Source organism: Botryllus schlosseri, chromosome 10, assembly GCF_051294905.1.
Source record: "Botryllus schlosseri isolate E-star chromosome 10, Bs_hap1, whole genome shotgun sequence".
Lineage (NCBI taxonomy): Eukaryota > Metazoa > Chordata > Ascidiacea > Stolidobranchia > Styelidae > Botryllus > Botryllus schlosseri.
This window is the reverse complement of record NC_137245.1, coordinates 1839577-1854000: the sequence shown is the minus strand read 5'-3', so window position 1 is coordinate 1854000 and position 14424 is coordinate 1839577. Positions and strand designations below refer to the sequence as shown.

General features: G+C 42.5%; 1 protein-coding gene and 1 long non-coding RNA gene across 3 annotated transcripts in view; both read right to left on the bottom strand.

Moving 5' to 3' along the window:
- The window catches only part of LOC145447841 (uncharacterized), a 92131-nt gene that overhangs the window by 72722 nt on the left and 4985 nt on the right, over nt 1–14424 (bottom strand). The gene's annotated exons all lie outside the window — the stretch shown is intronic.
- LOC145448784 (uncharacterized) lies at nt 11859–13584 on the bottom strand. Of its 2 annotated transcripts, XM_080327237.1 has the most exons (3): nt 12767–13077; nt 12417–12706; nt 11859–12207 (listed from the first exon to the last, which is right to left on the bottom strand). In XM_080327237.1, exons 1-3 carry the CDS (start codon nt 12935–12937, stop codon nt 12030–12032), a joined length of 639 nt encoding a protein of 212 aa, XP_080183363.1. In that variant the 5' UTR covers nt 12938–13077; the 3' UTR covers nt 11859–12029. The 2 variants fall into 2 exon arrangements, with proteins under 2 accessions (XP_080183363.1, XP_080183362.1); XM_080327236.1 differs by having other exon boundaries at nt 12417–13584.

The following is a 14424-nucleotide window of genomic DNA, read 5'->3' as shown; positions in this document are numbered from 1 at the left end:
TTAGCAGAGGTGGTAACTTTGAAGTTGCAAGGTGCATCTTTGTGACTATTGCAAACTGACCTGAGACACTACAAATAGGTGCAAATATTCCAAAGTGAAAAAAGTAGATTAGTTATGTTGTTGCGTGGATGTGATATAAAACACAACCTATTGAAAAAGTAGACGCGTGGATGTGATATAAAACACAACCTATTGAAAAAGTAGACAAGAGTACTCCTTACTAACCACCTGAGCTTTATATAGGCCAGTCATATTTCAATATGTTGAAAAGAGGCATAGCAAACTGGAATGGAATCAGGGTGTACCGCTTGCAACCGTGGTTGATCGACCGCGGCAGTGTGAATATACGTTCGGTTGGTCGTCGCACGGCTACCGTACAGTGATCGCGTATAATCGCGAGTCGTGAATGTGTGAATTGAGTCTTGCGATACGTGCGTTACGCGCGAATTTACCGTGCGAACCGGCTATGTGTGAATTCGCCTTTACGTTGAGATAATTTATGTAATACGGGGCCGACGATCGGATGTATAGGGACTTTGATCAAGTCTGCAAGCTAAGACATTGCAAATCAAAGCCTGTTATTGCAGTCATAGGCGCCGACTTTTATTTTTACAGGGGGTGACTGGATGAAAAAAAGGGATAGGGTTTGAAGAAAAAGGGAGGGGTTTGACATTGTTTCAAATTTACCAAGTCAGCATCAATTTATTACGGTTAAGTATATGCGTAAATGGCCATAATACATGGATAGGACAAGCTTCATCGTGTTGAGGAATTTACGGGTATCAGTGCGGGTAAGATTGCCAGCGAGTCCAGCGGTTGATTTGTGATTCCTCGACCTCTCTCCAATATCAACAATTCACTATTCACCAATACGTGCGAGCGAACAATTGAATACGCAACCTCGTTTGCGACGAACAATTTCAGGTGACACCGATTTCAGGTGATTCAGGCCTGTCTTATCTTTTGATAACAGACATCTTCTGATGTTTTAGTATCAGCGCTAATCAATTACGTCCGTTCGAGTCTGTTCTTGGCCAATTGCGCGGATTCAAAGTTCTTCAATTTCACGCTGTCAGTCTGAAGCCATCGTGACATAACAATCGCATAAGTAGAGATAGCAGGCAAATTATACGATCCCTGCACTCTGCAGCAGTCGCTATAGTTTGGGCCGGCGTAGTTATGACATGCGCCAGTCCTGCTGTAGACCTAATACTTCAGGCTGGTAACGATATCAGGCCTAGCCTGGTTCACCTGATAGTTCATTCCAGCGATTATAGAGTGCAGGCCTGCACGCATACGCGCTAAATCAAATAACGATAGCGCACATCAGATGTCGATGAACCATTTCGCATGCAAACGATTCTCGCTAATTAGCGGTACGCCGCATCGATAATACGAATTAGTGAATTGACATTTCAAAAGGACGGGATTTTTAGTTTTAAATGAGAAACTCCCTGACTACTCACCTAGGGTTTTAATACCGGCAACGCGCTGGTCAATATCAACCCCGGGCCTACGTAGATCCCGATCATCCAGTCAAATTTGATCGTGAAATGGTGCGATTCTAATTATCCAGGTGTTATTGCAGCAAGAGCAATATGGGCGCATGCCGCAATCTTATCATTATTATTATTATTGGTAAAAACGATGAAAAGATAGTGACGCTTTTCACATTAAAGCCTTTTGCGTCACACCATAGCATGCATATGAGAAATGCACAAACTTATCATCCAAGAAATATCAGAATGATGAAAAAATAAATCGTCGACAGAGGCATACACAGGCATATTTGAGTGATCTGTAGGCACACATCCAATTCGGAGACATAACCACTACGAATTCAGAGATATAAACATTTAAATAAAACGCCTTGTTTCCTTGACATATTGAATGACATGATCCAACATGCATTCACTAGTTGATAGGTCTACTGTATTAAAAAGACTGTCATTATTAATATGGCGTTTCAGATTCGCACGTTGCCGTACATACTTCAAACAGTTCATTAGATAATGATCGACGGTTTCGGGCAACGAACATTGTTCACATAGAGGAGAATCATTGCATCCAATCTTATGCAGGTGGTAGTTGAGCCGACAATGGCCTGATCTCAACCGAAACAGAATGATTTGCTCTTTTCTCGATGCTAGACTTGGTAACCTCTTGTAAATCGTGTCTTTGATGAGCTTGTACTGACTTCCGGTGTCGCTTGTCCTGTACAGTTGATCCCAGTTGTTTCTGCACGAGTTCCAAAGGAGCGAGTACGCATCCCCTACGGAGACGAAGTCCAATTGTTGACGGGGCGGTGTTTCTGATGCTGTAGCGCTTCTTGCAAATTGGTCGGCGATTTCATTGTGCTGAATACCACAGTGTGCTGGAATCCACACAAGTGATACTGTGACCTCGCGTTGTTTCAATTGGTGTATCTTCTCGACTATCTCGGTAATGAGGAGAGGAGCTGCGAAATTGAAATTTGCTATACACGTTAATGCGCTCAAGCAATCACTGAGTATTGCCACTCTACTGTGGATATTATTCAGCACCCAAGATAGGGAATCTGAAATAGCGATTAGTTCGGCTGAGAATACTGAAAAATAGGGCGGCAATGAATTGGCAGACGTAGTAATATTTGGAATATGATAAGCGTATCCACACCCTGTCTCAGTCTTGGATCCATCTGTGAAAATCTGAGTGTAGCCATGATATGTAGAGAGTATATGATCTAATGATACTGATTTTCTGACATCGGGGGGATTTATCTTGCGTATTGAGTGGCACAAAGAAAGGTCCACATTTGCTGTTAAAATTGTCCATGGAGGAGTCGTCGAGATTTCGCTTCCACAAATCCGTAGTTGGTCAATATCAGCAACCCTAGATAGGATATTAAAGGTGACGAACCGTCTATTTAGCAGACTGTATGTTTCTTCCCACGAGCTTTCGAGTATATCATTGGCCAGATTGTCCTGTTGCGTTTTTAGATGGTAGCGATACTTCGAGCATTTCAACGCATGTCTATTTTTCAAAGGCATGTCATTGCATTCGGCCTCTAGGACGCATATCGGCGTGCTTCTCATAGCCCCAGTGCATATTCTGAGTGCCTGGTTACGTAATGTCTCGATTTTTGTTAAATGCGTCTTGGGGGCGAAAAAGTACGCTTCCATACCATATTCTAAGACAGATCTAATAAGAGTTTTATATATAACTAACAAGGTTTCTTTACATGCGCCCCATGATGTGCCACAAAGCATTCGCATAAAGTTAATTCTCTTCATACATTTGTCAGCGACATAGGTGATATGACGTTGATAAGTCAGTTTACTGTCAAAATAGATACCGAGGTATTTGAAAGAGTTCACAAACCGTATTGAATTTTCCCTCACATAGATCTCGGGCATTGTGTATTTTCTTTTCTTTGTGAATAAGACGGCCTCTGTTTTTTCGACAGATATGATAAATCCCCATTTTTCGCACCATCTTTGAATCTTGTTGAGGTCATCCTGTGTATTCGGTTCTTGAGATCCTGTATCTTTAGCGACGTCTCCCAGATAACACAGTCGTCTGCATATAAACCAAATTGACAAAGCAATGTTGAGGGTAAGTCATTAATCATTATTGAAAACAAAATTGGACTAATTACACTCCCCTGCGGTATGCCATTCTCTAATATATACCTTTCGGATAGACTCGCGCCTACCCGCACTTGAAACGTCCTGTTTTGGAGAAAATTTGCAATCCATGACAACATGTAACCGGCGACACCCATGCATTTCAGTTTGAAGACAAATGCTTCCCGCCAGACCATATCATAAGCGCGCTGTATGTCGAGGAATACTGCGAGTACGAATCTTCCATTATTGATAGCTTTGTATATATCATCGTGCAGCCGCATTACATTGTCCAGTGCTCGTCTTCCCCGTCTGAAACCACATTGCGACGAATTCAACAGTTTGTTCTTCTCTAAGTACCAATTAAGTCTAGTCGTTATCATCGTTTCTATTATCTTGCAAAAGTGACTGGTCAAGGAAATCGGTCTGTATGAATTGGGCGACGACACATCCTTATTCTGCTTCGGTATAGGGATAACTATGGAATGCTTCCAGTCTTGCGTTATATCCCCTCTTATCCATGAAAGGTTGATAATATTCAGCATATTTTCCAGTCCTCCAGAAGGAAGGTGTTTGAACATTGAATAACACAAGATATCAGCTCCAGGTGACGTATTCTTTGTTCCGTTTATCGCCATCAACAACTCCTTCATGGTAAATAAATCATTGAGCTTGTCGTTGCTTTCGGTATTTCTGGTACATTCTGGTACTACCAGTGGGATACTGCGTGTAAACGTTGGCGAAAAATTAGTGGAACTGCTTACTTTTTGGAAAGTCCGTGCAAGAACATCGGCTTTCTGTTTGCTTTCCGTGATATTCCTACCATCAATCTTCAACGTTGCTACTGACGTGTTATTCGATTTATCAGAGAGAGATTTAACAACCCTCCATACCTGTTGGAAATTGGCTTTATTTCCGAGATTATCGCAATACGAAGTCCATGATTCCCGTTTGCATGCTAAAATTGTTCTTCTGCACTCGGCTCTCATTTTCTTGAACTGTATTATGTCAGTAGGATTGAAGGATCTTTTCATTTTGAGAAACGCAGCTTTCTTCCTTCGCACTGCCCTGGCACATTTGTCATTCCACCATGATTTCGGTGCCTTCCTATAGCTTCGCGTCATTGGAATTGAGAGGCTTGCTGCATGCACAATCCTCTCCGAGAAATCCGCTACCGCTTCATCAACGGAACTGCAGAAGTCGGCAGTCTGCGGGTACGTGAAGTGACTGCTGAAGCTATACCAGTCGGCTTTCCTGAGAGACCAGTTTAGAGGCCGTAACTCTACCCTCTCTGCACGCGCCATAAAATAGGTTGATACGATAAGATGGTCACTTCCCAGGAGATCATCTGTTACTGATGTGTTACATTTATAGGCTATGTCAGATGATGCAATGCATAAGTCAATGAGAGACCACCTCCTGATTGCGTTGATAGCGATGTTCACGTGAGTTGGCATCGTGGTGTTCAAGATGACTAGGTTAAAACGATCCAATGAATCGTACAGAGTAGCACCTCTTTTATTTGCCCTATCCGATCCCCAGGCCTGGTGATGGGAATTGAAGTCTCCCACTATGATAGATTTTGTTGCTAGTTGGTTCAGAAAGACGAAATCATTTTTTGTTGAAGGAGAGTCCGGGGCTATGTATACATTACAAATCTTGTTACCAGCAACAACGATACATAGAACATCGATTCGTTCAGGCGCAACAATATCGACGCAGCTATGCGGAATACCCTCCCTGATTAGGATTGCTAATCCACCACTGCGTACAGTTTTGTCCTTTCTGTATAGCTGATATCCATCAAATTTCGGCTTATATCTTTCCACCAAGTGCGTCTCTTGCAACACAATTATGTCTGGCGGTTGTGCGAGCTCGCCAATGTATCTCTTAAACTCCGGCAATTTTCGATAAATTCCTCGGCAATTCCATTGTAAAATATGGATTCCGTCACTGCTGAACATTTTGAGGTATTGAGCTGAGCATATTCTTCAGGGATTCAGTGTCAATGGCCACGCTCAACCATTTTTTTGTAGCAGACGAAATCAGGTAAGACATATCTACAGCAGCGTCGGACCGACTGGCAAGTACCGACTCGTTCACTATATCTGTTAAGAAGACGAAAAACAAAAGCGGATGAACACCCGCAAAGAGTGACTGCAAGTTCGGAACGTTGTCGCTGCCTTCCCACGCGGGGGAACTCGCCGACAAACGACTTGGATTGCAATCGTTTCCACGTGGTTGGGTGGGGATCGTAGAGCTGCGGGTTCTGATACTTGCTTGGTTGTGCTCTTTCACAACCTGTGGTTCGCTAGAATCTTTACCAACATGGCTTGAGCATACATCCGCATACGTTTCAAATCTTGTGTTTGCTTCTTTGTACTGTACATTTTCCCTTTCGCAGATAACTTGGATTTTTGCTTCTCTTTTGTACGCAGGGCATCCCGCATATGCTGCACTGTGCGTTTCATTGCAGTTAATACAATTTCTCACCGACGAGTTACATGTTTTGTACTCATGTTCTTGACTACCACATCTAGTACAAGATTGCTTTCCTCGGCAGTACTTACTGGTATGCCCGTATCTATTACATTTGTAGCAGCGAAGCGGTGGAGGGTTGTACGGTCTTGTTCTAAGGGATAGGTATCCGATGAAGACTCGTTCAGGTGGTGTGGGACAATCAAACCCCAGTAATATACAATAGCTTGGCTCATATCCTTTGTCCGTCCTTGTTTTCAGTCTCTTGACGAAAGTCACTCCATACTCTTTCAGATCTTGTCGTATTTCGTCTTCAGTTGTCTCAATGTCGATTCCATATATAACCGCTCTGGAGTTATAGACTTTGCTTTCCGTTTTGTACATCACCGCTTTGACTGGTATATTGACCTTTTTAGCAGCATCGGTTAAAGTGTCTTGTTCAAGAAGCTTCGTCAATTGCTTTTTACTCTTACACGTAACTAGGAGATCGCCAGACGGCATCACTTTAATCGTTTCGTAATCACCAATGGTGTTGTGCAAGCAGCTGTGCACCTTTGTTGGGTGATAGAACTTCATCGATCTACCCAAACCTTGTAATACAACCTTCATCTCTTCCTCAACTACTTGTAAGCTTGATCTCAATTTTGCTGGTGGACTATTAGTATCCCCGTCATCTGTCGATGTCCTGTCAGGTTTGCGTTTCATTGAAGTGTTTTTGGTCCAAGATAAATCCACAATCTCCTGTGAGGAATGTGACTCTGACATCTCGCGATGCGAGAGTCAGAGCAACGTTGAGGTATAGCTTTCTCTATATCACGGCCTGCAGATACTCGCTGAAATTTCGCCAGAGTTAACGGATTCGCGGAGGAGCTCCAACAGCACGTCCGTTCACCGCGCCGACCTAATCAGGCCGCAACCTTATCAATAGAAATACAAATCCCGATGGTTTGAAATTCGATCCTCGATATGGTTGCGCTCGATAGAGTCCGTTCAGCAATGAATTTTATTGGAACACGGAAGGTTCCCACTCCAACTAATCGAATAAATTCAGAATTTGCGCCACCGTGAATCTCTTGATCCATCAATATTTGACAAGGTAATTCAATGACGTGCACTGCACAATGCGCACTGACATGTGACATCGATGGAAGACAAATGTATAAAGCAGACAAGAATTAGTATAGCCTACTGATAATAGCAAATGAGAAAGCGCGCATCTAATCCGCAATTCCTCAACTTGCGTACAGCATAATGTGATTCTGACTATGACATCGCGACAATTGTTTGCTCATTATAACGAGGTTTGAGCTGCATTGCTGCATTTCTCGATAAAAGTTAGCAAAGCCTTGTTAGAGTAATGAATATGCTCAATGCTCATTGCTCACTTTGCGCAGGAATGACTTCATCATCATCATTGGTTTATTAGCAATTTTATCAGTTCAATACACCACAAAAAATGCGATACAATGAATAGACAGGAAGATGTCGAAGCGACTTGGATTTGTCAATGGAATCGGACACCCACCTTGGCCTAGGCGTAGTAAAGAGGAGGCATGCACACTGAATGAAAGTAAAGAATACAGTATAGAAAAAGAAAGCGACAAGAAATAGGGCGGCATGTCATGGGAAGCGAGATCGATAGGTCAGTCGTGGTCCGGTAATCTTGAGGATGGACTGTATTTATTTAGTAGTAATTGCTTGTATTTCGACTTGAATGTGGACATGCTCGTCGACTGTCGGATGGCCGGCGGGATACTGTTCCACACATCAGGTCCGGCATATTTGATGGAGCGATGATCTTTTCGGTCGATCATATGATATTTGGACGACGTGGACGCGCGTGTGTTGTACTTGTGCGCTTTTGATTCAGAGGTAAAGAAGTCATTGAAATATTCGGGGCAACGACCGCAGTGAAACTGATACATAAACTTGGCGATTTCTAGTTTCCGCATATCTTCTATGTTTAGGACGCCGAATCTCTTCAGCAGCGACTTATTGGATGGGCAGCCAGGCATTCACAAACTCACTGTCGTATTTCGCGCTCCAATTAAAAAGACTGTCACGAAATTAACTCAAGAACTTAGGCCTATTCTGTAAACGAATATGCGCGCAAATACAATTTAATAAGTAGAACGTGAATTCGCTCGTTTGGTCGACAGAGGAGATGGAGTTTCACGGCGCACGCATGCCGAAATCGACGTCGTAAACGAGGTTGCTTCGACTGTATGACTGTATGATTACTAATCACGGATTACAATGTATTAGGGCGTTTTAAGCACTAGTTCGTCGTCGCCGACGAAGCTGCGTATTTAACGACGAAGCTGCGTATTCAATTATTCGCGCGCGTAACGGTAAATGGTAAATAGTTGGCATTTACGGGATATCACGAACTCGCTAATTGACAGACGGCGGGCGTTTACGCATTTTGTATGGGGTGACTGCCACCCATAAATTTGTCATGGGTGGCTGTGCGGCGCCGCCACCCCGTAACTCGGCGCCTATGGTTGCAGTATCTCTTGTTGGATATCATTTTCATCCTCAACTCGATCACTTGAATTACATACACCATGATGTCAATAATTCACAGACGCACCTCATCAATCGTCAATAAAGAAAACATGTCACGGAGACACTCCAAGCTACTGCAATAGGGCTCAATTGACACTTTGGTTGCTACCTTGAATCGAACGAAATATTAGCCATCTCCTACTACAGGGATCATCGCACTGATTTGACACTGGCAACAAGGTCATTAATTTACACGCGGAAACTGCATACCATCTCAATCGCTCCACAGCTAAAAGAAATTCACGCTAGCGCAGAACATGCAATATCCAGCCATACATTTCCCTAGTGGCCGAGAAGCCTGAAGGAGACGCAGCACAGAATCGCTACCATGTCGAACGAGCGACCACGAGGATCTCGATGTCACTAGGGGTCAAATGAGCAAAACACGGGTTCGGAACAATGAACTACAGCTCGCAGTAGTTCACTTGACTCTGCGAATGTTATTTTATTGGCGATTGTCGAATCGTTCGACAACAATCGTTGCAGCATATTAATTCGTGCATTATATAGTGAGACATGGAGATAATATATATATGCTTATTTGAAACAAACCAAACATTGTTACGATGATATCGTACACGCGCCAGAAACAGTGGCGAGATTTCATAGTCTGGTCGACCTCAATAACTAATTTGTCAAAACTATAGAGATGAAAGGCGGCCAGAAACAGTGGCGAGATTTCATAGTCTGGTCGACCTCAATAACTAATTTGTCAAAACTATAGAGATGAAAGGCGGTTGTCCCGATTGTTAGAGCAGGATTGAAATTTAAATCTGTGAGCAGCGATTTCATCATAGATTTACTAATTCCACTTTAGGTTCAATTTCAGGACACACAATGCAACGTCAGCATTGTGGCATAATGTGACCTGAGTCGTCGCCAGGTATCGTGTACCTGTACGTACATTAATATATCAATTCACCGAAATGCAGGGTTGCAATTGGCAATATGACGTCACTTGACGGCATAGGTTTACGTTTGCGTTCACACAGAACATTTCAAAAAGGTTCACGTTCACACGAACCTTTTAGAAGTTCACGCCATCCCTAGTACGAGGTGAATCCGATTTCTAGTTCCTTGGCTATTTTGAGGGTTTCTGGTGCCCTGGCTCTCATAAAATATAATACAAATAGCCTACATGTGTGTTGGATGGCAATGTTTTAGTGCTATAGGTCTATATACCTGCTGGCATCAATGTTCTCTAGCTTCTTCGGTATATTCCAGTGATTCTTAACCCTTTTTCCGCCGCCGTCTCCTCTCAGACATTCATGGTTGCCGCTTCCATATTAAAGGGGCACTGCGCTCAAAAAATGATGTGGTCTCAAATTGAAGAGTAGAACGAAAAAAAAATTTTGGCCGCAGCCGTTTTCTTCAGAACGCCACCGTAATGGAGCTGCAATTTATTGAAATTTCCAGAGTTGCAGCAGTCTTGGCTCCGGATAATCTCTTAACCCGTAACATGGCACGATGACTTCATCGTCGCACTTGCTCGACGCGATTACGCAGTCACGCAGAGGACGAGCTTCAGATAGTTGTCAGCCGATGTTCTGAAGCAAATATGTCTAACACGCCAAGGTGGTGTAGATACGGCGTTCCACGGACGATATTCAGTCACTAGATTTTTCTAGTAATCGGGCCTAGTGTATTCTATTTCTTGAGGGAAGGAATAGATCATGTCCTATTCTTATGTTATGTATAAAACATTACCATCACCAATCAGTGTGCCCTCTGAACATTTCAAAATTCAGAGCGGTCATAATTGGTTTCGCATTCAGATTGGAGAATCATAAGATGAGGGTTTGAGAGTATCTTAAAATTATGGCTTGGGGATTAGTAACATTACAATATAATGAATATATTATATATGTTTTAGGGTCAGCTGCGGAGTTGTGGGCTCAGGTTAGGTTTGCGTGCCGTTGGATTTTGGTTAGGGATGATGAATTTTCCTACAGTACCCGAACCACCAATTTTGAATGTCATGAATTTTGTCATGTTCATGGGGAACCCTGACTGGTGGTATTCGTGTTGTGGATAAGAAATTACTGTTTCTCTGAAAAACGGCTACAGAATAAAGTGCTTTTCAACCTGTATGACGGTTCGTACTTGTGCGAACGTCCTCCTTTCCCGAATCCAAAATATGATAACCCCACATTATAGGAAATAGTGTGCGATGCCAGTGTTGATTTGAATGCGAAGTATTGGAATTTCGGCACACATTCATATAGCGTTGACATAATACGTCGATTTAGTGGAAAGTGATATTGTTGCGAGTGAATATTGTTCATGGGTTCGCCCTTTATGCTTCGAAAGAAATAACTGCACGATACCCGCAGAAAAAGCAACGAAGACCTTGAGAACAGCGGAAGTGCGATATCTGTGATTTTTCTACTGCAGTGATTTTAGTATTTGATTAATCAGCAATACGATACACTAAATGTGAAATAATGACGCTCTGTACCTACAGGAAGGTCTACAAATACTATAAGCTATAGCTCAGTCCGTCGGCAACCATCAAGCATTGAAAAGGGTGACTACGTCATAATCAGAAACTACAACAAGAGGAAATTTGAACCGATTTTTGGACCAGAAGAGTACGAGGTAGTTGCTGTGCTTGATGATGGTGTGAAACTGCGAAAATTAATTGATGGGAGACACACCACCCGTCACATGAACGACGTCAAAGTTGTAACGTACCCAAGTGACAGAAGTCATGAACAATTGGTCAAGCAAAGGAATTAATACAATGATGACTGGGACTTTGAAATGACACAAACCATTGACAATACGGACTATACTGCAGCCGAACCTCTACAACACGAGGAGGACGACACACCTCACGTACAGGAGAATGCCTCCAACACCCTACGAGAATGTTGAGTCGCCTAGCGGACTATAACTCACCTGGCTACTCCGAACTCGGCCTGTGAACTTTTCGAAATCCCAAAAGGGGGGATTGTTGTTATATCCTGCTTCTCGCTACAGCGAATTCACAAGTTTTGCCTCACAACATGTGTTGTGAAGACTGCTCATATATGCTGCCGCCTGCGCTCACAGTAGTGCAGTAATGTTGCTTTCTCGCATTGTTTCTTTCCTCAGATGTAGTTAGGATTATTAGCTCTAATCTAATAAATCTTCTGCTGGAATAGTCTGTCTGAAATCTCTCATCAGCATCAGAGGACGAGACTACAGCTATAAAGTCCTCGGATGTTTCTTTTTTATTATTTATTTTAATAAATAACGAGTAAGCAAAGTAGTCTTGATGTATCAGGCACTGCAGGCATTCGTGGAATATAGAATGCAAACAGTTCCAGTTCACTGTGTAATAATACAGCAACAGAACTGATTTCGACTTATATAGCATAGCCGCAGTGTTATCAATCACAGTTCGTTTTCTATCGGCCATTCGAAACCGACATACAGTCCATCATCACTAGGGTACTTTTTCCTTATAGCAGTCACGATGCAGGCTGGCAAGGGCATCCTGTTTTTGCTACCCAAAACGTCGCCATCAATAATCCATTCCAGTATGTGTCGATAAGACACCAAGCGATATTGTCTGCAATTGGAAAATATCAAAGTATATTGCAGCAATAAAAATAATGCTGAAAAGTAATAGCAGCATATATGTAAAGAATGCAGGAGATTGCCGTTTATATCCAGGAACTTGCCGTTTATATCCAGGAACCATGTCATAAGTCCCAAGACCCTGTCGCATACATATAGGTCCAATACTAAACAACACAAACAAAATGTTCTAGGACCCACTTGTTAGAAAGCCTTCTGCCAGGACCATGTGGTTGATTGTTATTATTCCAATTTTTCCTGTTCACTTTGAAAAACGTTTTAAGAATGGAGGGATGTATATGTACGAGAAAATCGTCATGTTCTGTTATGCAAGTCGACCCTCCATTCCCCAGAAGCTCCATTATTTGTTGTATTTCCCTGCAGCAGACGCGTTCATTCTGGTTTGTCATGGATGCACATGCACAGTTCAAGCAACTGCACCATTCATTGTTGTCAAGTGTCCGAAGTTGACTCTGGTTTTCTGACGATTCCTTTGACCAATACAATGAGATTGATAAATTGCATTCAAGAAACACAGGTACAATACTTACAGAGACATGAGTTTGTGCTTCTTGAGTTGCAACAAGACGGGCGAATTCCTCCTCTGAATATTGTGGCTCGAATTGATACGGCAGGCTCTCACCAAATATCGTGATATCATCGAAATCTTCTACATCTGTATCTTCATCAGAAGTTAATTCATCAACAAGATCTTCTTCCATACCATTAATAATTTTAACAAATTTTACGATATCTACGTGTCAAAGGAATTGCATGAATGAACTGATGGAGACAGAAGATTCGTTTGTGAAACTGAGAACAACAATGTTACGACAAAAAATTCCACAACAATATTTGAACTTTGATGAGAATGAAATTTTCGTGTTGATTATCTATACATCTGTGTCTTGAACAAGTAAACTAGACCGTATCAAGATAATGCCATGGGTTTGCCATGGGTAAATGATGCAAAATATCAAGTGTCTGTCTCTTCCGCAAGACCACTACTCCAAAGGTTGTGCACTGTGCAGTCAATAATACATCTTGAAAATGGCAGCTGTATCTGCATCAATATACAACTGTAACGGCATCTCAGTATCATTCAACTGGCAAATACTATAGAGTCGTGACAAGCTCCAGACACAAATCCTCCTGACCTAACACCGTACGTTGAGCGCCGCCTTGGTGTGCAAGACATGAGTCATTCATAACATCGACTGACAAAAGTTCGTCCTCTGCGTAATCGCGTCGAGCAAGTGCGACGATGAAGTCATCGTGCCATGTAACGGGTTAAGAGATTATCCGGAGCCGCGACTGCTGCAACTCTGGAAATTTCAATAAATTGCAGCTCCATTACGGTGGCGTTCTGGAGAAAACGGCTGCGGCCAAAATTTTTTTTTCGTTCTACTCTTCAATTTGAGACCACATCATTTTTTGAGCGCAGTGCCCCTTTAAGCATTGTACTAAAGACGATGCGGTAAAGGTCGAAGTTTGGTCGCTCATGCCGGGTTTTGACTTGACCTAATTGAAATTATTTCGCTCATGAATCGCGCCCAATGACCACTCAACTATTTATCGAACTAATAATTGTATGTACTATTTTCGGGATAAAATCAAGGTTGATATTTCGAGCGCAGGGTAGGGGCCATACCTATCAGATCGAACCCAATGTATAGTCTATAGCGGATAGGATATAGATTAGGTTCTACCCGACAGGTAAAGCCCAGGGGCTCTCAGCCCATTCTTGGTCGTGGGCCTTTTCCGGTTTGAAAATGTGTTGTGGCCACCTCTTATCTTAGAGTCATAATCCTGTTGAATGCGTGGTAATCGACAGCGCCGATATGCATATTTCTTTAAAATATCCGCATATTTCTCTTACTGATGAGTGATGATATTAAAATCTAGACAAAAGGGGGCATCAACGACCGAATTGCTCGCTTCAGAAGGGATGCATCATCATTGAACACAAATATAAAGCTTGACAATGGCACTACTATGTTTGATCTTTTTAGCCTCCTGTCGTGGTATATATTTGACGTCTTGAATGCTCTCGTGGTATATATTTGACGTCTTGAATGCTCTAAGGATTGGCTGAATCAGCCGTTTATGCTGGGGACTTATTAGATTCTTACAGCAAAACGAATTCACTGGTAAGTGCTGTCAAAGTTGGCAATGATGACACAGAAAGAAGAGTAAAGGAGTAAAGGTA

Bases quoted from the DNA above. Each gene is read 5' to 3' on its own strand.
- LOC145448784 (XM_080327236.1), bottom strand. From the start codon at position 12,937: ATGGAAGAAGATCTTGTTGATGAATTAACTTCTGATGAAGATACAGAT. The intron at 12,208-12,416 runs GTGGGTCCTAGA...TTCCAATTGCAG, and splicing joins GGCAGAAGGCTTTCTAACAA to ACAATATCGCTTGGTGTCTT.